Genomic DNA, 27,747 nt, shown 5'->3' with positions numbered 1-27,747 from the left:
ACAGAAATTAACTAACGAACGGAGACGTAACAATATATTATCGTTAGAGCTTGTAATTATACCAAACAATCAGTAAAATTACTAGCTGGAATAATCACTGTCAAATTTTATTTATTTTTTCCTATTTATGTAATATGTTAGTTGTAGTATTAGTATTTTTTATGGGGGGCAAACACAAAAAACGTGACTTTACTAGCACTTGGTCTCTCGTTACAATCTCATGTAACATACAATGACGTTTTAAAATTAAATACACGTTACAACCTGAAAACTATATTGTGTTTCAGCACCTGAAAATAGGATAACCAGTTTAAAAACTGCAGGCTACCTAGTGGCATGTCTGTGGACTTATACCGCTAGAAACCGGGTTTTGATACTCGTGGTGAGCAGAGCATAGATAACCCTAGTGTAGCATTGTGCTTAATAACAAACAGCAATAATAAAACTGCATGTTACTTTGCTTGAAAGGGTCAATGTCTAAATTCAGTTCAATATAATGATCAGTGCTTATATTGAGTCATAATGAATCCTTAGGAGCCTAGATTATTAGCAGATACATGTAAATTATTGGGCCTATTCATGAAATAAAGTAAAATTGGATTTAAAATCTAAAAAACATTCCATTTGTAAATTAAGATACAAATTTATATATAAAATTTGTTTTATAACCTAATTATCATAAGTATTACTTATACGAAGTGGCGGCTGTAGTGTTGCCAATTGACAACTTGCAAACAAAGAGCAGAATAAACAGTCGGATACGGCATTTATATAATGCGAGTGTTGAACTGTTGATTTGAAAGTTAGGGCTAGGGATATACGTAATGTATAAATTGTTTATGAAATTTAGCAGCTGATATACGATGATGAGAAAATAGATTAAAGAAGATGAAGAACTAAAATTGTATTCATATATACATTTAACTTAAGTTATTTACATATTCTATTCACTAGCCGATTTATATAAATTACAATGAAGAAAGTACTGAAGGCCACAAAGATATTCATGTCCAGTAAAAAGGAAGCTAAACCTAACGCTTTTAGTGATCACAGCAATACTGGCCTTGCTAATCAGCGATCAAGCACTGCATCTCAGGGTTCGACCTGGAATATTAATTCAACTTCTTTATGTACGTCTTTAGGCTATAAAGTAGATTTAACTTTAGAGTCGGAGGATAAAAGGTTTACAAAACTCCACAAAGCATGCTGGCTGGGAAGTGAAGATAAAGTAAAGAAACATATAAAAAAAATAGATGTAAATTCCCGTGATAATGAAAACAGGTAAAGTAATTATGAATGATTTTAGTTATGTTTATATTGATTTAAAATGGATGGTAAGTATATATGAATATATGTTTAAAAACATAATTTTGAATGTGATACTTCAATGTAAAATTATGACTGCAACAAATTGTTATTACTTTGCAGCTTTGAAAGACTTGTCATTTATGATTTAGCATATTTTATAATCTGACTATAAGTATAAGTATAAAAGGATAATTTAAAAATAATAGTCTATATAGCTCTATTTCATTTGATCTCCATTTTTCTATTGCATGTTGAGTGTGAGGTATGAATTCTGTTGTTGTACGTAATTTAGAATATCATTGGAAAAGTTAGCAGTAAATCATCAATTCTCAACGTGGTTTTTGAGAAAAGTGATGGTGTTTTCTGCACAAGTTAGAATTTCCTTGTTTAAATAAAATCATCTTTGTACATGCTTGGGTCATTGGTTTTCCTGGTGTGTTACATGTGTGTGTAATAGTGCTTCTGTCCTGGTGGCTTAAAGTTAAAGATACTGAGTTATGCTGTGTGTTGTATGTTCAAGGGTGAATACTATTTAAGTTGGAGAAATATATAATAATCAGGATTAAAAGCTGTCCACCTAGGAAATGAGGTTGATTATTTCATTCGGTAAGAAGTCAGTCTCAGAACACTTGTGTATGCTATTCCCCCACACTACCGTGGTGGACATTTCCTTGGCTGTAAGTTTCGGGTTGAAGCTGTGGTCAGAACAGATTTCATAACATTCTGATATGTGTATGATAGAAAGGTGTTTGAATGAAATAGTGTGAACATTAGAACATTTATAGTCTAGGAGATGAATAATTGTATACTTGGCATAACACCATAGTGAGGAATGGTGAAGAAAACATTTTGTATTCAAGGGTGTAAAGAATGGTAATGACTGTATACATGATGGTCGTTCATGTACTGTTAAAAAAAAGGGGTGTATGTGGGATTGATGCTCAATATATATATATATACATGGCTACACCTTGATTGTTCATGTATGTATTTGCTCTGAGTGATGCAGCATAGCAAGACATAGTGGCATAAGAGGCTAAGCCATTAGTTTTAAAGTACGCGGAATAAGCATTCAAATCTGACCCACTTATTTTCTCATCTTAAGCAATAATGTTTTTCTTGCATGAGTAACAATACATAAATATTAATTGTTATTTACAATTGCCTGATTAAAAGAATTTTCAGCAGAAATAGGCAAACTATATTTTCTACATCAGATAGGTTAGATTAGGTTTAGTCAGATTATGTTAGCTTAGGCTGTGATAACCTAAGTTTGATTAGGTTATGTTAGTATGAAGTTCGTCTAGTTGCAAATAGTAATATGTAATGCTCGAAAACAATCATAAGTATAATTGTTTGCATGATAGGTATGTATTGTTTTTATTCGGCTGTGTTCATTACACTATATACTTGACCACACACACACACATATATTTATATATATGTGGTCATCCATTATTACATTATATTTGATTAATCAATTAGTACAGTGTTCATCGAATCAAGGTATATACAGTTAAAAATAAAAGTTGGTAGTAGGTGCTGCCAGCTAGTTATCTTCCCTTCAGTTGGCAGTTTGAACTTAGTGGCAGATAGCCTTAGTAGCTTTGCCATAACAAAAACAGGGTGAGCAAGTTTGGTGGCAATGGGAATCAAACTCAAAATCTTCAAATCATGACCTTACCCCTCCACCTTGCTAAAATTGAACAAAAATTAGTAAAAAAAAACAATTATGAGGCTGAAATTGGGCAGAGCATAATTATCCCATTATTTAGCTTTGTACTTAACATCAAACAAACAGAATAGCAATATTTTGCTTACTCAGGTAGTTGGATTAATCACAAAAAGTAATAATTTGAAACGTTAATTCTTATTTGCTAATTGTTGTCATGACAATAAGAATTTTGACAAATTGATTACTGGAGCAATTGAAAATTGTTTTGATGCCAATTGATCATAAAGTTGTTTAATTAAAATTTGAAAATAAGTATCTAAAACATCTTAATATTCACCCTTTGACCTGTGTGTAATAAGAGGGTTAATTAATTTCTTTAGACCTTCCCAGATCATCTTACTATTTAGTCTTCTCTCAAAAGGGTTATATGTCTGTTTCTATTTTCAAACCTCTGAAGGAGTTTTTTTATACATTTTTAAGCAGTTGTTCTAACTTACAGCTTTCTAAGTCATTTGCTTCTACCAGCAAGTAAACAGAAAACATGTTCTATAATGTCCTTTAACTTAACACCTGGCAAGCAGTTTCTAGTTGTAGTATTTTGGCTTTGAAAGAAACAAATAAAATACTTTAATTTATGAACTGAAGTTTTGAGCATAAGAGTCAAGAACTTAGTGTTGTATTTTAATAAGGCAAAAGTTAAACCATATTTATGAACAATGTATTTTGGTAATTTTGATCTTTTTCATAAAAATAGTATAGACTTGCTAGAAAGGATAAAAAGACTCGAGAAAAAATTTTACTTGTATAATTATACTGTGCTTGTAATAAATTACATTTCAAAACATACCTCTTCTCCCACTTATAGCTATTACATGACTTCCAGGGTTTCTTCCTTTGCCCATCTAAGCATTGGTCTGATTTTTTCTTCCTTGCTCCAGTCTTTTATACCCCACTCATTTGGCCTACATCAGTGCACCCTCCATCCTGGTACTGTTTTTAAGCACCTCATTCAGATAATGTTATCACTTTTTCTTGACAAAGCAATTAGGAATGGGTTTCTCTAAAAAAGTACTGCGACTGTTAAAGTCCTTGGGTGCAATTATCACATTGTCTAGTTGATTTACATAAAAAAAACAACATTTTTTTGTTACGACATGCTGTGAATTGCCGAGTTACTCTTTCTGGCCTGGAGGCTAATCAGACCTCTGCTATCCCACTTCTGATATCTAGTGTCGCTCAACAGTTGGGGAGGGGGGCATTTTTGGTTGAGGTTCTCCGGGAGTGTTTCTTCAGGGAGTTTTGAGGCTTCTTTTGCTGACAATTCCAGACATTCTGGAGAGAATTTAGACTTGCTTTTTCAAGCACCTTCATTTACTAGGTTGGCTTCTCATGAGACCAATTTGAATTGGCCACCTATAGTTCTTTTTCTTTCAGTTATTCAATGGGGTATGTGATGTTCTGGTGTTTTCCCAGTTACCTATAAGTCTCCACCTTCCTTGATGGCAGAAAGGTCTGAGGGCAAATACTTAGTATTTCCTTCATCACTTGATATTGCTGTTCATGAGTGGAGGTTTACCACTCAGTTTTGTGAAGGGATAGCTATGCCTTGTCCATTCAAATTTTGTCAGAAGCCTCTCAGTGTTCACCACATCAATTTGATGACAAGTTGGGATCTTTGTTGACATCTACCTTGGTACGATTGTCAGCTTCTGCTCTTTCTTTAGTTTCTTGGTTGGTATGTTGTTGGGACTTGTTGGAGGGCATTTGTCTACTGGCTGCTGCCCTCTGTGAGTTACATAAGGCCCTCTTTCTTCATCCCTTGATGTTTGTGGGTGTTCCAGAGGCATTGGAATCATGGATTGAGGTCACCCGTTTGCCTCATGACTTTTTTTTTGGCTCCTACAGGGAGTCAAGGCTCTACCCCTGATGCGTATTTCAATATCGGAGTTGTCTTGCTGCTATCTACGTTTTGTGCACAAGAGTCAATACTGCAGTTCAGGGCTTTACTCTTTGGGCTAGCATCTGTGCCATATGTGTTCTGCAGAATAGTATGAGCTTTTTCTCATCACCTTCATTCTTTAGGCATGTGCACACATCATTATATGGATGACTGGTTACTCATGGTACCATTTCATCAGTTGGCGGAATGTCAAACCCAGATTCTCGTTTCAGAAGCCATCAAGGCAGGTTTTACTATAAGAGCCGAGAAATCTGTTGTCATGCCAACTCTATACATCCTCCATCTGGGTGTCTTTTTCAATACGTATCTATGTCAGGCTCTGCTAACTCCCATCCGACTCCATGCTATGGAACAGGCGGTCAGACTCTTACTCATGTCTCCTTCTTTCACTGTGCAGGTATCACTTAAATATCTAATTCCTTTGGGATGAGCACATATGAGATCCCTTCAGTGGTCACTGCTTGACCAGTGGATCATGAACAGCGATCGAGTTGCCATGTAATTGTCTCATTCTCTCCATAGCCCCACAATGGACATTTATCAAAGGAAATGGTGCACTTACCAACAGTGGTGTCTCACGAGGAAATTGATCCCAATTTGTCAAAATGTGCCAATCATAGCTCGTTTTTTGACCTGGCTTTTAGACAAGGGTTTAGCACTCTACAATTGGCTTATATAAGGCAGTTTTATGGATTACATTATGATACTCAAAAGGTTTGAAATTATTTGAGTCCACAGTGCTATCCCGCCTTCTCAAGCCATTTTGAGTCCTTCTTCTGAAAAGGCCTTTTCAATTACCTAACTGGGATATTAAGGTGGTATTACATGCTTTATATCAACATCCATTTGAGCCATTAACCTCATGTACCATGTATCACCTTTTCCTTAAAGTTTATGTTGTTGCTGGCCTACGGATGTGTTGGTTGGAGTTGTTTGCACTGCATGTGCACAGGACTCTTTATCACTCTACTTACATCCTTCTATACCCAGACAGTTCCTTTCTACCTAAGACTCTGGCAGCCAGGAAAGGAGATAAATCCTTCTCACTCTTTCTCACCTTTATGACTGGTGAGACACCGATTGCTTGTTATGTCGAGTGAGGGCCCTGAAGTGTTATGTGTCTTGCACTAACTCCTTTAGAGGTGATAGACAATGACTTTTTATTCATTGGGGATCCTTCAGCTACCCAAGATTTATCCCTGATTACCTTGACAAGGTGGGTTCAAAAATTGATCCATATTGCTTATTCTGGGCTTTCTTTGCAGGTGAGGAAGCTTCTCCAAGTCATGTCTTATCAGATTCGTCGCATCTCTATGTCCCTAGCTACCCAGTTGAATTGCATGCTAGAGGTCATTGTGTGGGCTGGTATGTGAACTTCTCCCAATACTTTTATCTCACATTATTTGCATGATCTGGCAATTTCTTCCTCTGAGTGTTTTCGACTCCACCCATGGTTATTTTGACCACATCAGCTAAATTGTAAAGAGAGGTGAGTATTTTTTACTCCTCTTGTTTCTTTATTTTACTGGGTCACCTCTGTTTTCACTGGACCCCACCCTGTGGCAGGTGTGCTTTTATCAAACCAATTCTACACTAGCAACCACAAATTCAATATACTGTATATATGTTGAAACAGACTCTTGTGAAAATGAGGTGTTCCATAAGACCACCTAGAGGCTGACTGGGTGGTATTACTGTACTATGCTGTACTGCCACTCATTGACTAATAAGAGTAAAGCATAAGGGGATCCTGCCCATCCCTGCCAATCTTTGAATTAAATAAATCAGCATCAGTTTGCTTTTAAAAATTTAGGGAACTTCATTCACCTATTGCACTGTTTCCAGAGCACTGTTCCTCAGCTTGGGAGTCATTACCACACCAGGTTTCCAGTTGCTGGGGTGGTAGACAGCAGATTTTCATCCAGAGTGTTAGAGTGGCTTCCTCTACTCTTGGAGAAGAGGGTGAAGTTGGGGGTCCTCCTACCTGGGTCCCTGGATGTTTTTTGCCAGATGTTGGTAGGAGTATTAGCAGCCTCAGTGGGAGCTTATTAGTAATATTGGTTCAGATTTGATGCTCGGCTATTCGGTTGGGTTGAGCATGGCCCTTCTTTTTGATCAGTATTGGTTCAGTATGTTGTTCATGGAAGAGGGTTCACTGTCTCCTCATAATTCCAAATGCAGAGTTGTCCCATCCTGGGTCATTGGTTGAGCATGGATTGTTCCATGTCCTCCCCATATTTCCAGGGGTAAGTGGAATGTACCTTGCCCACATGGTTGGGGCAAGAGGACGGGTGTTCATGATTCCAAACTGGATGTGTTCTGTTTTCTCCGGTTGAGTAAGGCATGTACGATCTCGTCATTCCAAACCTGGGGTGTTGCCTTTTGAGGTTGAGGAAAAGGTTTGTCCACTTCAGTGTTGCATACTTTCTCATTGTGATTCCAGTGACTCGGAACACATCACTCTATGGCTACAGGTTGGGATCCACTGGTAAGTATATACATATAAAGTTTGCAGTCTAATCGCCCTAGCCACCAACATGGGATATAAGGAACCATGATCCCTTAATTCCAACCTGGAGTAGTGAAACCTCAGCTGTCTTTTTGGGGCCTGACCTATAGTGATGATAACTTATGTAAAATTCCACCCACAATACAAGAATTAAGTTCTGGATGTAGTGCAATTTCCTCACTAGGGTGCCAATGTTCTATTAACACACCCATGATCTATATGGATAATGCCTTCATTGGCCCCCTCTTCTAATCAATGTAGGTTTCTAGCTGTAGTGTGGAAGTATGTATGTTTTGGAAGATAATATTTTCTTAAATCGAAAATGTATTTGAAATAACACTTACCTACTCTCATGCTTTCCTTCCCACTAAAAGCCAGTGTTAAGAGACTGGGATTGAGTCAGTCTTGAAAAAGTGATAACATTATCTGAATGAGGAGTTTATATACAGTACCAGGATAGAGGGTGCATTGACACAGGTGAAGAGTGTCACAAGATAAATACTGGGTATAAAAGACTGAAGCAAGCAAGAAAAAATCAGATCAATGCTTAGATGAGCAAAGGAAGAAACCCTGGCAGTTGAGTCATAGCTATAAGTTTGAGTGGAGGTAAGTATTATTGTAAATACATTTTTGATTTTATATTATAATGTAAGTATTATAATTTCAGATTACCATTACATCTAGCAACTGCACAAGGACATAAATCTATTGTGGAATATCTTATTGCCCATAAAGCTCTTATTGATGTAATAGATGGTGAAGGAAGAACACCTTTGATGAAGGTAATTAGTAAAAAATTAAAAAAATCTATTATACAATATTCTTAGAATAGATTTGTTTTGGTAGACCTTAGTCTGTTTAATATATATATATGTTGCCACCAACAAAACTAGGTACTGGTACCTGAAAAATAAATTTCTATTGTCATAGTGGTGACCTTGACTGACCTAATTAATTCTTTTCTTAAGTCTTGTTCTTTAATTGAAATAAAATTGGATTAGCTTTTTAGCTCATTTTTATTAGATTACATTTTACATTGAAGAAGCCAATGAACATTTATTAATCATTCCTTTCTCAGAAAAGAAATTATAGCTTTAAAACAAACTGCTCACCTCTCCACAGAACTGATTTCTAATACTCCATTGTTCAAAATTTTTTTGTATGGACCAAGCTTTTGAATGAGCTGTCACACCTACATGCAGTAACGTGAACTCACTAGTCTATGACACAATCAAATTAGACTATATCCCTTCACCAATAGGAGGGTAACATGTCTTCCTTTTGCAGTACTCACCTTCAGCATTTTGTTTAAATGAAAAGCTCTTTTTTTTTCCCTTTGCACTGTACTTTTCAGTCATGTTCTTTTTAGAAAAAGATTATAGAATAATAGGATTTCTGCACTGTGCTTTATTTTAACTTTCAGTTATCACTTCAATTTTTGCCATTTTATGTTTTTTAATTTTATTTTTTTCTTGATTTCTAATGAAAACATTAGTTTCATGGTTTTTTTTGGACAATTAGTTTTGTATCTATGTTACTGAAACCTCCCAAGGTACAGGCCATCTTCAACATGGGTTCTCTCCTACTGCTTCAGTGGTGACTGGAGGCACTTTACAAGCGACCAGCATTAGTGCCACTGTGCAAAAAGTGGTTGGGTCTTTTCTGCATTATTTAGCTTTGATTCAGGATTTTTAGCCTCCTGCTTCTGTATCTTCTGTTGAGCCTGCCTTGTCTATGGACAAGATTGACCAGCCTTTCTTCTGCCTGCTTGTACTGCTGGTTCTTCTTTCCTGGCTGAGGATTGGATAACCTAGCCTTCTATTTTTGCCATTCTGATAACTCAGGTATGTGATATTCTTTCTCTTTCTCCAGTTGTTTCTACTGGTTCTAGGGATAGCTTTCTACTCAAGCCTCAATCTTTTGACTTTCATTTCTCCTCACCTGGTACTTGCATTTGTGCTGATTTTTTTCTGTCTTAATTGCATGCTTAATCCCAGTTGCTCTTATTCTATGACTTATGGTTGGGATCCATCTTTCCTCAAGTTTTAGTCCCTTTAATCTCCTTTTCCAGGTTGGGGATATTCTTCTCATATTTGGTCTCTTTGTTGTCTTCAGTCTGTTCACCTTTGTTTTTCGTTGCTCAATTTCTTTATCTCCATCCCCTATCATGCTTTTTCTTCTGCTACCTGACAGGTTAGCCATTGTGGGGCTCAGAGGTGTCTGGTGTCACCTTTTGACTCTGGTCCTTGAAAAGCTTGACTTATGCATTTAGGAACTCCCTTTTCAGAGGACCTTTGTGTCACACAGGTCCATACAGACACTTATCTTGTCTTTTCACTGTAAACCTTTTCCCTTTGGGTTGGTTAAGTTTGGTCATAACCCAGTATCTTATTCATTTGGGGTGTCTTTCTCAACTTTTTTCCTGCTGGGTAAGTTCAGCCATTACATCTGAGACATGGAGCTTCTGTTAACCAAAGCTCTCATGCCTTATTTTTTTCCTACATGAGAGATTTTGTCTCTTTTGGATGCTCTGGTCTCTCTCTTTGTGATAAGCTCATTTGTGTCCTCTTCATTGGATTCTGATGGATCATTAGTGTATGTTCAGAGATCCAGGGTATTTTCTTGTTTGTCTACCTTCACTTCATCTTGTCATAGTGGCTTGATCACTCACACATGACTCTGGGCATTCCTCTTCCTCCATTTCACCCAGACTTGCATCTGTTCATGAATGCCTCTGCAGCTGAATGGGATGTGGCTCTGGATACCTTCACAATTTCTGATAATTGACCTCCAGAGGAGAAGTCTTTCCACATCATTTTCCTTGAGATGAGGACATTTCAATGTTCCTGCCACCATCTTCTGTTATATCTGTCTGGACATCTTGTTATGATCTATTCTGACAATTTCATTGTTGTTTCTTACATTAATCAACAGGGAGATACTCACTTATGGGACCCCCCTACCTTCTTATTCTTGAGTTCCTTTTTTGGGCTTACAACAACATGTTGCTAGTGTACCATATTCTGGGAGCTTTGAATTCAGTGGTAATTTGGTTGTTTCTCTAGCTCAAACTGTATCCTTCCAACAGAGTGGTTCTTACATCTTCTAGTTCCTTCAATGAATTTATTCCACTTTGGGACTTTCCTTTCTATTGCATTTGCAACTCCCCTCAACATCAAACTTTCACCTTTTTGGTTCCCTGTCCCAAATTTATTAGACCTAGTGGTAGACATGCTGAGTCACAATTTGTCCTGTCTCGTCAGTGTTTGTTATATGGTTCATCTGTTTCAACTACTATTGAACCACAACCTGAAACTCACAATGAAAAGAAAAAGACATTTCTTCTTTACATATCAAGTCTAGAAGAAAAACTTCATAGGATAATAAATAAACTTAACATCACCGTAGTTTTCTTAAGTCCTCCTACACTATGTGACAGGCTTAGGAAGGTAAATCCCTACTTCCCAGTCCTCTCACAAAGAATGTGGTTTATAGCACTCGGTGTGAATGTAATAAACAATAAAATGGGGAAACAGAATGCTCATTACAGCTAAGGTTCATAAAACTCAAAAGAGATATTAAGAACTGTGTTATAAACACATCAGTTATAGCTTATCATGTTCAGGAAAATGACCATATAATAGACCTAAAAAATGCCAAAATAATAGACAGAGAAGAAAACACCAAACTTAGAAAAATCAAGGAAGCTATTGCCATCCAAGCACAAGACAGTGTTACTTACCATGTATACGAAAAGTTTAATGTATATTCTTTCATAATTTTCTGTCCATCTAATTTTAATTGATTGGTTATCTTTTATACAAGTATCACAGCAAACAAAATGCACTAATTGTAGTTATTCATGTACTGTCTTTGAAGTTAAGTCTATTAAAATTAATTTCTAATATTATCAGTAATTTTTTAACAAATGCTTTTCAGAATTTTTAGGCATTTGTTGGAGGATTGTCTTAATTGAGACTAATTTTGTTTTGGAATTTAGTACATCGAAATAAAATATTTATGAACTTGAGTAGGATAATTTTATAAGCAGTTTAAGTATCTTTATTTGCAAATATATGTTTTATATCTATTGTTAAATTATTTTCTTTAGAGACCTGAATGTAATTTCTTCTTCATGGGTTTACATTTATAAATGTACATAATATTCATACATATATATATATATAACCAATGTCTCTAACTAAGATAATTTTAACCAGTAAGATAAAAAAAATAGAATAAAACCAAGTTAGATTTTTTTTTCTTTGTGTGTTGTTGTTGTTGTTATTGTTATAAAGTAAACTTGCAGGTTTATAACATATTACAGGCTGTTGAATGCTACCATGCAGATATAGTCGAATTTCTACTGACCTGTGGTGCTAATGGTAATCTTTCTGATAAGTATGGAGATACATCACTTCACTTGGCAGTGAGGACTGGACAGCCAGAAGTTGCCTTTACACTCTTGAAGCAACGACTGGATGTTAATGCAAGAAATGCTGTAAGACATGCAAACTTTTCATAATATAAATTTCAGGAATCTTTATTACACACTTTAAGAAGTTCAGCTTTAATTATCTTTCTGAAAAAAAACCCATAAAAGTTATTTGTTGATATTTCTTTACCAGTTACTATGCTATATTATTTCATCTGTTATGAAAAAACATGCACCAAAAATGCAGTAACTTATATTTGATTTATTCTGTTGACTTCTGTTTCTTTGATATTGAAGGACTCGTGCAACTTTAATGTAAACATGACTAGAATGGTGAATGCACCAACTTAAAAAAATTGGCATGTGCAAGTGAAAGGTAATACTAAGTGTAAGTTTAATGAATAATTTCTAATAAGAAAAGTGAGGTTTTGTTTTTCATAATATAATGTAACCTACAGACAAGAAGAGACTGTTTGTTTCTTCAAGGCTGTCCTTGAAGATCCATCTTTGGGAAAAGTAAAAATTAAAACTACCCTTTGCTTTACTGGATATTTCCTATTCCCCTCTTAAATTCCTGTAAAATTCTGACCTCATACAGCTGAAAACAACTTATTCTGTAAGTCAAACACCCTGTTACAAAAATAAAACTACCTTAATGGAGCCTGTCCTGTTTTTACCAATTATTACACTCTTGTCCTATTATCTTAAGAATATAGGCTAAGAAAGTAAAAACTACCCATAATTGGACATTTTATACTAAAGCATTATTGACCGATTTTCCTGCCAAAAGACAACGTGAGACTGAAGAAGACACACACTAATTTCTCCAATGTCAAGACTTCTGACAGTTTGTTCCATTTATTGCGTTCATTTGTTCTCTAGTGTACTGTGTCTCGACATTCACAATCAAGGCCTCAGTTTTCAAAGATAACCCACTCCTGACATCTGTAGTATGTATAACATTTCTTCTGAGTTTTGATACTATGTTATAGTAATTAGAATACTTTTGTATCATTTCTCATTTTCATATAGATTATTTGGTTGTTTTTTTTTTTTTGCTTTTCTTCAAATATGTGATAATAATAGCTTGTTATCATTATGCCTCCATTTTAGAAGTGATTATGTTTGTTAGCCAATTTAAGAAAAGTCAATTGCATATTTTGATATTAAAGTAAACTCAGTTATTGGTAAAATCTTGTATGAAAATTATATAATGATCAGGCATAATTTTGTTTGTAAATTTTTGATTTAGCCAGTCTGCACTTTTATTTGATTTTGACACACAGACGTAATCTATATTGAACCTTGATTTTCAGAACCATTGTTCATTGAAGAAGTAACATCAAATATGAAAAAACACAAAAAATAAAATTGTAATTATTTAGCTTTATATATACATTTTTTAATAGAACATATCTTGTTTAAAGTAAACCACAAAAAGATAATCAAGAATTTGTAATGTTTAGTTCTAAAAAATATTGTGCTTACAAGTGTTGTTTGTAACTTATAGGAAGGATGGACTCCACTTCATGTGGCCACAGCTCAGAGACAACAAAATGTTGTGAAGTGCTTGCTAGAAATGGGTGCTTTGATAAATTCAGCTGATGAAGAAGGAAAGTAAGTACAGTACATATTTTTTAAGACCGATAAGCCAACTCACCAGTTTTTTTAGTTGTAAGTTCAACCATAATTCACTGTCACATTTTTAACCAATAAAATGTTTAATACTAAGTAGTAGCTTTATGATACATTTATATTGTATTAGGTTTTTACGTTACAGAAATAGTGAATAAATTTGTCATACATTGTTTACATTTTTACTATTGTATTATTTTTTTATTACTTGAACTCTCTGAGATTTAATCTAACAATTAGGTAGAAAGATTTTTTTTAAGATTGAAATCTTTTCTTGCAACTCTGTCTAACTGAACAAAACCTTTGCAGGGTTTGATTAAGGATATGTGGCAAGCTGTTTCGTGGCATATGTTAGCTAAAGCACTAAAGTAGATATGTTTTATAATAATCTTAGCATGCGAGATGTTTCAGTATAATGCACTGTAAATAGGTAATGATAATAAGGGTGTGTGATAAAGTCAGTATTCTAGCAGTAATTCTGAAAAGTAGTGATAAACGTGATGTTTGAATATTGAGTAAATAGAGGCATTAAAATATGACTATGATACATAGCCACATTTGTAATATACTTCTACTGTCCTTGAACACTGACAACATCAATTTTCTTTAATCTTAGAATTATAACAACCAGTAGTATAAACAAAGTTATTATAAAAATGATATTCTCTATCTGAGACTTGAGTTGTGTTCTTAGTTTACAGAATTGGAGCTCTTTTTACAGTTAAGATATTAGGTTTTAAAGCCTTATTCAAGTTGATTTTGACATAATGCCAGTATTTATTAAACATAAACACGTGTATGTAGAATAGAAATTATAAATATACATTTTTTTAAATCTAATATTAAACTTATATTTATATCAGTGGCTTCTGTAAATCTTTTGCGGATTGCGAAAAATGTTTTCGTACTGTGGACAGGTCTTATTATAGCCAAAACTTCCACTAAGGTGACTGTGCAGAGCTTAACAACTATTAACAAAATAGTTAATAAGAGACCAACATTAAAACATAGTATTTTTATTGAAAATAAAGTAAACAGAACAGTGTAAAAAAAAAAGTCAGAAAAAAGAAACCTGCTTTGAGGTATTTCTCTTTAGTTCAGTAAAACAGGTTTGCAGCTCATTTTAACTCCATTAGTCTCTTGAATGAATCTAATCAACACTCAATGTGTGCATTGATGCTGAAGTCGGATGTTGTCTCTGTCAACCAAAACCATTGGGGCCAAACAAATCATTCTTTGATCCATGTGATAAGACAATTGATGTATTCAGCAGATTGTGACAGAGCTTGAATCAGTTGTCCAAGTTCCTTGTTACTTCATGTGTTTTGCAACTCTGCTGACATAGGGTGTCTGTTCCATTCACATTTTCCTTAGGCCTTTCCTTCCTTTCTTCTTTATGGTGGCTTATCAAGTTACTGCATAATATCCAAAGACCTGCATCTTTCAGGTTTCCTGAAATATTAAGAGATTGAATATATAGTAAAATCGATTAATTTTTGTTTTCCATCTATTTTATAGGACACCACTTATGCTGGCAAGTAAAGCTGGGAATGCTCCTTTAGTGTCTTTGTTACTCAGCAGTGGAGCCAATATAGAAATGCAGGATAATCAAGGATGGACTGCTTTAGATTTTGCAGCTTTAACCTGTAAATCTGAAATAGTAGATATTTTAACTCAAAATATGAAAACAGTTGAAGAGAGTGCAAAAGAAAGTGGTAAGCTGTTATTTTTGCATAATTTCTGAATGGGAACAAGTTTCACGGCTATAAACTAAGGGCTTAACTTCATAAACTTGATTTATTGCTTTTGTTCAAGATTCAAACTTCTTATTTTTTGCCTGATTGTTTTTTTCAAAAATGTTATATGATCTATACATAGTCTCTCCCTAAGATTATTTGATATTTCTTTGTTATTGGAAAAAATGTTAGATAACATAATATTTAGAAACATAAATCAAAAAGATTTCTATAATTTTTAGAAGTTCTTATGTCTAATAAACTGATTATATGTTGAATCTACATATAAAAAATATTTTCTTGACATTACAATATAGTTTTGCCAATAACTTAATTAACTGAAAATACCACAGGGCAAAGTAATTAAATTCATTTCTAATTGGAAAATAGCCACTCATAATTTAGTTTTTAAGTCAAATGTTTGAGTTGTTATCTTTAGTTTAGTAAGAAAAATTAAAACAAAAAATAAACATTAAAAGTCTCTTATATTTTTACTAAAGATTTGCCTGTAAATTTATGAAGCTTTTACTAAGTCAATCTAGCACAAGGAAATTTTTTTAATAAGAATAAGAATACTTATATTATTATTTTATATTACATTTGTATAACCTCTAGAACCTTCTAAATGAATATCAAATGTTTTTAAGTTAAACTATATTTTACCTTCTATTGTGATTTGCATTGTAGGGTCAAATGAAAAGTTGTAAAGTACAAATTAATCTAAATTAACCTTTTTTCTTTCTGGAATGACTGCATATCACACCAGACAATTATACACTCCATTCTTACTGGTAAATATAACAGACTTAGATTAAGTTTTATTGCTTTACTTCTGCACTTAGATCATCTCAGAGTATGCCAAAAGCCATTTATCATAGCTTGGCATCTTTGTATAAACAAAAGATTTAGTTACAAGCACCACACAATCAAATTACTGTTACATAATGTCATGTGCCTATTCTAGGATTTTGAGTATTACAAGAGTTTATGTAACATAATTTTTTCCATTTAACTTCTTATCTAACCTAATAAGTTTCGAATTTTTACATATTAGTTAATTTTATAACAACAAATTTAAAAATGTACATTAAAACAAGAAATTTAGTACTTATACTGAGACTTGTTTTTTTTTTTGCTGGATCAAGCACTGAAGGCCTAAATTTTTTTAAATGTGTTGGTAGTCCAAAAATATGATTAATTTTTATTTCATATATAAAATTTAGAAGACATAACATTCTCATGCAAAAAATACAATTTCCTAAAACTACTATAATTAAAATTTACATAATATTGAAATTTGAATCATAAGCTATGTTTTGATGCCAAGTTTATCAACATAAATTGATAATAAATTTGTTTAATTAAATTTTGAATGTAACTCTATAAAAAAGTCATGACATGCACTTTGACCCATCCAAATCCATCATTATATTAATAGGAGGTGGGAGGAGATGACTCCAACAATCAGTTAATTGGCTTCTATAAATTAGGCTTGGAAGTCCCAAGGACATTTAAACTTTTGAGTTAATATTGAGTGCTCTTTTAATACATGACTATTTTTAGGCCAATCTCCTGTATAAAGACAAAAAGCCACCTGTGTGTCACGTAACCCTTCCTAAACTACTGGTTGTACGACTTCTAAATAGTACTAAATGAATCGTCTCAGCCCTGAGATTCACAAAAAAAGTAATATTTTTTACCCTATGCTTTAGGGAACCCGTGGATTTTCCCCAAACCTCTTCTTCTAAACAGTTGGACTCACCTATTTCTAAGTTGTGCCAAATGAATGTCTTGGCCCCTGAGTTTTGCACATAGGTAAAACGTTGCACCCAATCCATTAAGAAACATGAGTATTTCACTAAACTCTTTTAAGGAGATTCCCCGAAAAACAGCCCCAAAATTTGGTATTGATTTACATAAATAAGTAGACCTACTAATTACCGCTCGTACCTTGATTAGATAAATTAAATTTGCGTTATAATGACCTGTAAATGTGGGCCATAGTTCCACAGGTTCACTGGTCCATAATAATCTTGTCTTAGAAATTTTAAATGTCATCATGATGTGCAAAATCCACAATGATATTAAAGAGTAAAAAAATAAATATATTTCTGTATGTTGAAAGATAGATATATTTTTACTGGTATGCTTTGACTTTTGTATAAAGTTTCAACTTATGGTAAAAAATTAATATAATTTCTTCAAAGATTTGTTAATAGAATAAAATGCTTGGCCTAACAAGTGCTTATCGTGTAGTGATGGTCATAGGTTGACTGATTAAATCACCATCATAATTTATACAATTACCAATCCTCTTCTGAATGTAAAACTATCATGGAAGAAATTTTGTTATTTAATATACAAAATGAAAATGCAGTTTTCTTTTTGATGGATAAACATATTTCAATTCTTAATTAATAGAAAATGGAGGATTGAATTTCAGTGATTTCCATACAAAGTAAAAGTCTTACTATATGCTTAGAAAAAAAAAAAAATAGATATAATAACTAATGAAATGAAGATGAACACATTTAATTTAATCGTATAGTTTTCATTATAATATTATTTATTACCTCAGTAATCACTTTAATACTTAAACTAGCACATACCCATTGAAACAATTCAATCATAATTTTCCTAAAAATAGTGAGGAATAAATATAAAATGTGCAATCAACAATCTCTTGAACCGGAGCATATGTGCAATATGTTTGTCTAGTGCAGCTGTTTACAACTGTTTTTGATCATTCCATGTGTTATTTCAATACGGAAAAGTGCATTGCATTTGTTTTTAAGCAAAGACGACTAACTACATGCATTGTTGGCAAAAATATTTGAGTTTTGATGTAATGTGTACATTCAACACAGTAGAGAGCTGAGGTTTGCCAAGTAGCCATAGGGATTGTTTTTGCTGGGTGCCACCACTATTTGTTGCTTTACTGTGTGCAAGAAAAGACCACTACAGAATTGAGCACTTTTTTACAGTTGTCATTTCTATAAGAAGTGTCAAAAAGGAGATAAGTCAGATCAATTAATTTTACATTGTAGAATAAAATCATGCATGTAAATAATACTGACATGTAAATAATAATAAGTTCCTCTCTTTATGTGTTTTTCCCCTTCATGCTCTATATCTTCAAAATATTTCTTTCAATCAACCTACAGGGGGAGTTCCATTTTTTCATGAAATTTCCTCATGAAATGAAATATTTTTGTTCTTAATAAGTTTTTTTTCACAAAATGACCACTCAACACACATGAAGAGTGATGGACAGATATTGATATCGATATGAAATTTTAGGAATTGCAAAAAGTGAATAATTTTCCTGTAATGTACTCTTGAAAGTAAACATTTTAATATATAATTATTTTTTCTATGATTAAGTGTTCAGGAAATACAGTGTGTGACAAACAGACATTTGGTTATTATATATATATATATATAGATGTTAGAATACCTAACTTAAAATGTGTTATGATCAGCAAAGAAAATAAGTAGTTCTCCGGTTACTATATTAACAAGAAATTTATCATTAAAACAGAATTTTAAGTGAGATTTTGGTTTATAATTTTCCAAAAAGTTAAAATAATTAATCTATAATAAATCTATCTAAATATCATTGTTTCTGGAATTGCATTTTGAGGTAGCTTTGTAAAAGCCAAAAAATTTATTCACTGTAAGTTTTTGCCAGTAATTTTGTTGACATTAGTCCAAATTTTACTATACAAATTGGATATGTTTAGCAGATATTTTTAGAAAAATCTTGTAGGTTAAGTAATTGGTCACAGCAAGACTTTTTTATGTGGGTGTTAAGCACTCAAATACTGACCTGTATTATCTTTACTTGCAGATCCTGAAAGTGGAGCACATGACAAAGACACATGGAATGATAATGATAGTATCAATGAATATTTGAACTTGGAACAGGTAATTATGACTTACATTGCTCACACAATCATTAATTGCAGACATAGGCATACGAGGCATGGAGTCTGAGGGGCAGCAGTCCCCTAGCTTGCAATACATACGGTCATTTGGGCAAATTTTCAGTTTTAATTTGGGAAAAATTAGAAGCAGAAAATATGGAGATATTTGTTCCCTAAACTATAGCTTTCTTACTCATAACCTTATTGCGCAAAAATTGTACAGTCCCTCCTCCCTCTTTTTATCTCTTAAATCCCTTGTCTCCAAAATGTAATTGTGCTTAGAAAAAAAACATTTTCTGTATATATGTTACTCATCACAAATTAACATTCATATTTAAAACTAGTTTGGAAATGGTAGTCAGAATACACCATACATTAAAACACTGCTATTGTTATAGTGTGAATAGTGTGGGTTGTTCATTCTGCTAGACTGTACAGTGTACGCCTTAAAGTACGGAAGTATTGCAGACTTCTTCATGTTAATTTTCTCCATACTTAACATTTATTTTTCAATGATAATTTTTAATATACTTGATTTGCCATTAAACTGTTGGAAACAAGGGGATGAAAGAAACTTGTAGTTCTGGACAAAAATCATTAAATCACAGAAGGCAGTAAAACAAAAACTAAAAATGAAACAAAGCATCAGATGAAGAAAATGCAGTATATCACAATTTCATTGTGCATTATATATATATCTGAAAATAAAGTAATTCATTGTTTAACTTGTGCATATTTATCAATCTGCACAGATGTACAGAATATACGTTATCGGGATTCATATCAGCAAATGTAACTCAAATTGGACTTTCTATGATGCAGTTACTATTATGAAAATTAGTATTAATGAAATCATTATAAGCTATATCTCAGTAGTTTGCCATAATCTTTGAAATCCAAATAGCATTTGACAGAGGAAGAAGGATTAAACTAATTATGTATTTATTAAGTAATTAAAAAATTTAATAATTTACTTTTACACTACATATACTTCTTAGTACAATTCTATTTACTGTAAAAAACTTTTAATATTCAGATTGTACAGTTTTCCTCCTAATTCTTATGTTGCTAGACAGTTCATAGTTAATACTTCTTTGTATACTGCATACTTGTTAAAAGGCATTTTCATTTTTTGAGAGGTATAATGTAAGTTATTGTTAATTTTTCATTGGCTGTATAAAATTCAGGACAGGAATTAATTAGGAGTATAATTATCAGGCAGTATTATACAAAAGTTTTGAATTGCTGTGTTATACCAATTTCATGCATTTGTCAGAATGTTGGACAGTATTGTCAAGTTTGGGAAAGAGATTTGAAACAATTGAGTACTGGTTCTTAAGGTACATCTTCCAGGTATTTTGGACAAGACAAACCTCAAATGAAAATATTTTATCAAGAACAGGTAGCAGGAGGAAGCTGCTGACTAGCATAAGAAAAAGTCAGTTATAGTTTCTCAGATACATTATGAGAAAGGAAGAAATAGAAAGTCTGATTGTAACTGAAAGATTGAAAGAAGGAGAGATCGTGGAAGACAGTAGTTGACTTATTTCAAGTGTATATCTACATGGATGAATGTATTGACATTGTATATTTTATGGGCCTCAAGGAGAAGAGATCTGTAGAAGACCAATGTCACCAATGTCCTGCTTGGATAGGGTTCCTAGAGAGAGAGAGAGATTATGCAAAAGTATATTATGTTGGTAATAATCAAATTTTGTTTAGCAAGTCAAAAAATATATCTTTCTTTTATGTGCTAGTCAGACATATTTTTGAACATTGTTTGACTTCACTTTACTACTGATCCTGTTACTTCCTTGATAAAACTATTTCCCTTCATTTAAATTTTAGAAATTCTTCAGCCTATTTTTGTATTTTGTGCACTGTTTTCATAATAATGTTATGAGAAAATTATAGCTATTTTTCAATTACCAATCAGTTCTTTCTGGAATCCTACAACCCTTTGCTACTGTTTGACAGCCATTACCTCGATTGTCTGAAAAGCCATTATGAATGCAAATCAGCACATACAAGAAACACACTTCTCCACCCATAAGTTTACCCAAGGTGCATTTTTAATGGTTGACTTATGGCACCTTAGTTCATATCTGTGGTGATACACTACTCTATTAACATATGGAAATTATTTTTATAAGGAGCTATTAATACTCTGATGCTACATAGGATGAAGTGTAGTGATTCATATATAATTAATGAGCATGTCAACAACTGTATGTAAAACTTTATTTTACTTCATCAGCAATCGATGTGTTTGAAGGAAAACGAAGTTTGATAATAAACAACATTACGACACTTATGATATACAACATTGTTTATTGACAAAAAGGGGACAGATAAATGTTTCAGAATTCTATCAGATTCCATCTTCAGTATCTAAAGCAAAATAAAATAAATTTACATAAGCCATTGGACATTGTCAAAGTACAATTGCTAAATATGACGATAATTAAACAAATAAAACACAAAACAATAATCATGGTGAGAAACTACAGCAAGAAAACACAACAAAAAAGTAAAATAAATAATACGAACATATTAAAAATGTATAATTTAAATGAAGACTGCATGTTTTCAGTGTTGGAGAGTGCTGTTTGATGTGGAGGGTTTCTTTAATCAATAATTCCAGGTCAGTATTAGATTTGCAGAAGATAGAGAAATTTGATAGTATAGGTTGATGTCCTGTTTCTTCACTATGTTGGCTTATAGAGGAAACACGGGTTACTAATTTTATTTGCATTTTGATGGAAATTCCCATATGTTCATAGGCTCCGACTTTTAAATGGCATTTGGTTTTGCCAATATAGGAGATCTTTAGTAGGGAAAAATTTTTCTTATGCGTGATGTGGATTTAAATACTAATCTGAAATCCACTTGCGGGTAGTAACGACCAAGTGTGCGTTTAAGTTGATTTTTTAAATTTAAGCTTTGCTTGCCAGTATAGGGAAGACACGAGTATATAGTAAGTTTGGGTACAGTTGGTATCTTAATTGGACTTGTGAGTTTCTGTGTTAGGAAGGTGTTGGTAATGTTTTCTAATAAGTGCTATCAACAACACTTATTAGAAAACATTACCAAGTGTGAGAAGTATTTTCAAGTAAGAAACAAAATATTTCATAAAATTTGTCTATTGTTGGTTTCTTTATACCATTACAGAATGAACCAGAAATCGTAATAAAAGAAGATTTGCCATCCCCAGTTATCTCTTCTTCACACGAACCTGGAGGTAAACAGTAGCATTTTTTGTTACTTACTTCTTAGTAGGATTTTTAAGCAGCTTGGTATGATTAGCAAGAATTGTAATTTCTGAGATGAACTGAATATAAGTGTCATGATAAGGTTTCAATCACTTTCATTTATATAAAGATGAGGATATTTGGGAGACCTACATGTCAACTTTAAAGCTGGGCAATTAACTTGAGTAATCGATTATCTGTGAGCATCAATTAGTGTCATGTAAAATAATTGATTGATCAAAATTACAATTACATCAGTTAATGCCACAAAAATAATCAACTAATCAAAAGTTCGAATGTGATTTTAGACTGGAAGTTCTTACCAAACTATTCGAATACTATGTGTTTAATAGAGAGAATAATTTGTAGTACTGTATGTTAATTGATTCAGTTTTTTTTTTCTATCTTTATGTGTGCATTTATAAAGAAAAAAATATTTTATTTTTGTTTAGTGTTAATTAAGCCATAGAATACTCAAGAGTAGGGTTTACATTAATATTTGGTATTTTTTTGCAGCTCCAATGGAAGTAGAATCTTTGGAAGCAAAAGAGAGAAAACATGGTAAAACCTTAATGTACATTTCTCTGATAAAATATGAACATTCACATCTAAGAAGAACTTTTAGTTCATTCTCTACTTTTTATCCCTATTACTAACATAAATAAATAGTAATTGGTCAGCCAAAATCAGGAACTTTGTATTAGGTAAACCCACCTCTGAAATACTGTAAGCATTTTTCTTGTTGACCCATTCTTGCTGTGTTAACTACAATTTCACTCTCTAACTTTACATGTGACTTATTGTGCAAGCCCTAGGGAATTTTCATAAAGCCTTACTTTCCTGCCACAAGCCAAATTTTTCTTGTTGACAGTTGTGCTGTAAACTTTGTGCTCTCATTTACTTAGCTGGCCCGGCATGGCCAGGTGGTTAGGATGCTCGACTCGCAATTTGCGGGTCGCGGGTTCGCATCCCCATCCCACCAAACATGCTCGCCCTTTCAGCTGTGACGGTCAATCCCACTATTCGTTGGTAAAAGAGTAGCCCAAGAGTTGGCGGTGGGTGGTGATGACTAGCTGCCTTCCCTCTAGTCTTACACTGCTAAATTAGGGACGGCTAGCGCAGATAGTCCTCGTGTAGCTTTGCGCGAAATTCAAAACAAACAAACAAACATTTACTTGTGAATTCTGAAATCATTGTTAACCTTGATATTATTACTGTAGTTTATACAGAAGATTCTACAGCTCTTTGAAATTTTTTTTGGAGGGCCATGTTCACACAGTTTTCTTGTAGTGTGCAGGGAGTTTGCATTGTTGCAATGTCAGTTCTCTTTGATCAGTGTCTTGAGGCTGTTAATGCCCAATCATCTGTTGGTGACCCAGTTTGGCTTTTCTGATCATGTGGATGCAAAATATGCTGGACATCTACCCTTTTCTCATATTGGTAAACAAACCCAATCTGTTACCTAAGCTGCCTATCACCTTATTTGATTGAAGAGCAGGAATTATCTGGTAGCATTAATCCTGAAAAAGTTTCTGCTAGTCTTATTTCACATTTTTCTCAGTTATATACTATTTTAAATTATGGAATAGACAATAATGTTATTTGACATTATTGAAAAATTATCATTCAATAAATAATGAAAAAGAACACAAACAATAAAAATGACTTACCAAATGTAATGTGAAAGAATAAATCTTCCAATTACTGTATTAGGCTAATTTGGGTAACTTCAGATGATGATGCTTGTCATACCCAGTAGGAGCTTGATTTATCTTAGGGTTCATGGGTGTTTTATAAAGGTGATGGTCAAATCCCTGTAATTGGTCAGATAAATACATTCCAACATGGTAGTTAGAAGAGTCTTTCCTGTATGAAGTATATATATATATATATCATAGAAGATGATTTTAAGGCAGTATTTCACATAGAAAATGTAAAAAAAAAATCTTTAAATGTTTCCAGTTATTCAAAAATGTTTTCTTTATGTAAAAGGTAACAATTAACAGTTTTATTGATTCTAATAAAGTAAAAGCACTTGGAGTCCTTACTCCAAATGTCTTATCACTGGTTAACCGATTCTCTTGATTTTAATTACTTTGCGTGCAACAAAAGTAGATGGTTACACAATGAGGAACATTTTGATCAATGAGTGTCCTCTATTGATAAAGAGGTGAATATTGTTATTATTAAATTAAATTTTACGTCAAAAAAGGTTTTAAGTATGCCATAGTATTTGGAATACTAACATTGACTTTTAATTCCCATGGCTCTTTCAGGTTCAACAGAGAAAGAATTTGCAGCAGTAGAACAGAGAAAGCTTGGTAAAGTGTCGAAGATAATTATTTTTCCACATCATAAATAACCCTGAAGTTGAAAAGAAATAATAGTCTTAATATGTATTTAGTTACTAAAGTATTGCATTTCATAATTCTAATTTTTTCTGCTTGCGTATTTGAACTACATTTTGATCACGTTTAATTGCAATCTGAATGTTTCACTTTCAGAATAGTTCAGTAATGTGATAAGTATAAGGATCTGTATAACTACTATTTCTTTGATGAATTTATATCATTTTAATTCTAATGTTGTATACTCTATGAATGCAAGAGTCTTTTTGTTTTTAGTGCCAGACTTTAAATACGACTTCAAATTTGTTTTGCAAAGGTAATTTATATTTTTAATTTATGGGATGTATTTTTGCAGATTTTCTTAAAGAATTTGGTCTTAGTGACCCTAGTGAAGTTAGTACTCCTGAGATTAGTAATATCTCTGATCTGAAAGAAAAACAAAATGATGAAAGAAGTCAAAACATACGTGATGATACTGATATAGATCAAGACTTGTCTACTGTAGATGAAGCAAGCCAACATCAAGAAGGAGGTCGAATCTCTGAAGAAACAGATGCTGAGAAGGAATATTTAATCTCTGGTACATATCTGACAGATGAAGATAAATTACAACCAGCATCAGAGGTCACCAAATCAATTCTAAAGAGTGACTGGATGATTGCAGCTCATTCAAGTTCTGAATCAGAGTCAGAGGTAGAGGATATTGTTTCTCCTTCATATATTCCTTCTGCTTCAGTGGTGAGAAGGAGAAGCAGTACACACATTTATTCTCCTGATGTTTCTCCTACAAAACAACCCCTTTCTTTTCCTACTACCTATCATTCCTCCCATCCTGAACAAACTCCAACCTCATCTTCACCTTCTCATTCCATTGCTCCTTTTAGTAAAAACTCAGTAGTAGATTCACCAGAGAGCCCTTCAAGTAAGCACATTTACAAGAGAAAACATTTTTCTGAGTCTCCTGAAACCAGTTTTCATGATGACAAAATGTTTGGTTTCACTTCGAGTGTTGGAATTCCACCTAAAGAACTCATGATAAAGGAAGATCATGCTCTAGTTGACCCATCAGATGTGCTGACTGACAGTGAGTGGGACAGTGAAGCTTCAGCATGTAGTAATGAAGAAAATATTATAAATAAAAGTATGAATCAACAGGAAAATGGGTTGGAGAAGGCAAAAGACCAGGAGACGAAGAATATGGGGGATAGTAGGAAAAGAGAGGATTCTTATTTAGAACAGTCAAAGGTAATAATTACAGGTGGAATTAATTTTATTACTTATAGCAACAAAAAAACAGACTTGTAGATGTAAAAAAAGATCAACCCGTGTTATGAAAATGTTCCCTACACTCTTACACCACTTCTAGTAACGTGCATAGTTTCTATTATCAAAATTACGTAATGAAGTTTCTCTCTATTTTTAGCCCTACTACAGTATTAAAAGAGAAAAGGGTAAAATGTGACCCATCAAACCACATCTTATGCTTCCAGTAATTTATAGTACTTAATTTGCATTTTGAATACCACTAAAGACATGCTTTCCTATTTGCATTTCAGATAAATAATTTTCAAACTTGTTGTTGTTGTTGGCAGTTTTTATGATATCTTTCACATGACGTATTTGGAGATGGTTTAAGTTTACTGTTGAAGGAATTGGTCAGTTGGAACTTAGTCTGATATCTGTTGCATTTTACAAGCTTGTCCAGTAATTCCTTTTCTCCAGCAATTGGCAGTTATAGTTTTCCCTGGTGATATGCATATTCCTATTTGATTGCTACTTTGATTAATGATGAATGGCTTTGTACTGCTTTCCTGCTAAATGGATATCACGTTATATCACCTTGAAAACTGAAATAATTTTTGGTTTTTTTCAACGATCTTACAGGTTAGCTAGGACTACATCTGTATATTACTATGTCATAAACAATTACCTGTCATATGAAGTGATCAGTCTATTTTGCATATGCAAATAAGTAGATCATTTGCAAAAATAGCCAAGCAGTATAGGTGTAATTCGATTAATCCATTCCTTTTTATATTTTGTTATCAGAATATGTAAGTATAAATTCTTTTAATTTTCTGTTTACTTCTTTTAAAATTCAGCTTTGATTTGTAAATGACTTAAATAAAATGATAATAATTGCAATTCACTTCGTAAATCTTGTTTAAACCATAACCGTTGTTGTTCATGAAAAATGATGACCAACAGCACTTGGATCACTACTGCGTCTGTCACGTCCCAGCTGGTCTGATGGACCCTGGTTTTGGGGGAATGGTCTTGTTGGCACTGGATGTGGCAGATGTAGTGTGGTTGACTTAATATACTCTCCTTTACTTTCACTCATGGGCTGTTAGAATTGCATGAACCATGCTTCATTATCAGATTAAGTAGAGATGCTGCTTTTTCTAACAATAAATTTATTGAGTTTTTAAATATCACACCCACTTTTTTTGTACTTTAAATGAATTCCTGCTGCATCTTAAATACATTTATTAGATGCTGAATTTGATAAATTAGAGGCTTCATACATATGTATAGAAATGTTAAGAATGGTGCATTTTTATTGAAGTTAGAATTTTTTGTTATTTAAAAATTGGAACATTATTTAATGTTATATTTTTTTTTGTTCAAGAGTGTGTTTAGTGAATATTATAAAAAAATATTATTAAAGGACAAGAGGAGATGATTGTTTTCAGAACCAATGTATAGTCCTTCTTCTTGAAATCACAAATTTATATCTGTGGCCAATAAGTATTTAATGCACTTACTAACTAAAGTTACTGTTTCTCTTGTTTCCAAATTTTGCTTGAGAATATTTTGAGGGGGTTGATTTTTTCAGTTTTCATTTTATTGTTCAGTCAGTTGGGTTTTATTAAGGTATAAGGAAGTTGGTACAAAATACATACATATAAAACCAACAGACTGTAGGAATGTTTAAAACTTCCAAGAAAATCTTTATTCAAT

At 33.1% G+C, this 27,747-nt stretch overlaps 1 protein-coding gene across 4 annotated transcripts in view; it reads left to right on the top strand.

The window, feature by feature from the left end:
• Positions 1–736: 736 nt before the first annotated feature.
• Positions 737–27,747, top strand: part of LOC106457717 (ankyrin repeat domain-containing protein 30A-like) — an 88,920-nt gene continuing 61,909 nt past the window's right edge. For 2 of the 4 annotated variants that reach the window (XM_022383726.1, XM_013917163.2), the window contains exons 1-10: positions 737–1,281; positions 8,120–8,234; positions 11,780–11,953; positions 13,398–13,504; positions 15,041–15,237; positions 19,109–19,185; positions 22,356–22,425; positions 22,952–22,996; positions 24,712–24,756; positions 25,139–26,028. In XM_022383726.1, coding sequence (XP_022239434.1) covers positions 974–1,281; positions 8,120–8,234; positions 11,780–11,953; positions 13,398–13,504; positions 15,041–15,237; positions 19,109–19,185; positions 22,356–22,425; positions 22,952–22,996; positions 24,712–24,756; positions 25,139–26,028 — 2,028 coding nt within the window. In that variant the 5' untranslated portion in view covers positions 737–973. The remainder of the gene's footprint in view (positions 1,282–8,119; positions 8,235–11,779; positions 11,954–13,397; positions 13,505–15,040; positions 15,238–19,108; positions 19,186–22,355; positions 22,426–22,951; positions 22,997–24,711; positions 24,757–25,138; positions 26,029–27,747) is intronic. The other 2 variants (XM_022383727.1, XM_022383729.1) reach the window with 2 other exon arrangements.

Source organism: Limulus polyphemus, unplaced genomic scaffold (assembly GCF_000517525.1).
Source record: "Limulus polyphemus unplaced genomic scaffold, Limulus_polyphemus-2.1.2 Scaffold365, whole genome shotgun sequence".
Lineage (NCBI taxonomy): Eukaryota > Metazoa > Arthropoda > Merostomata > Xiphosura > Limulidae > Limulus > Limulus polyphemus.
Note: the sequence above shows the minus strand (reverse complement) of the source record. Positions and strands in the feature narration are given on the sequence as shown.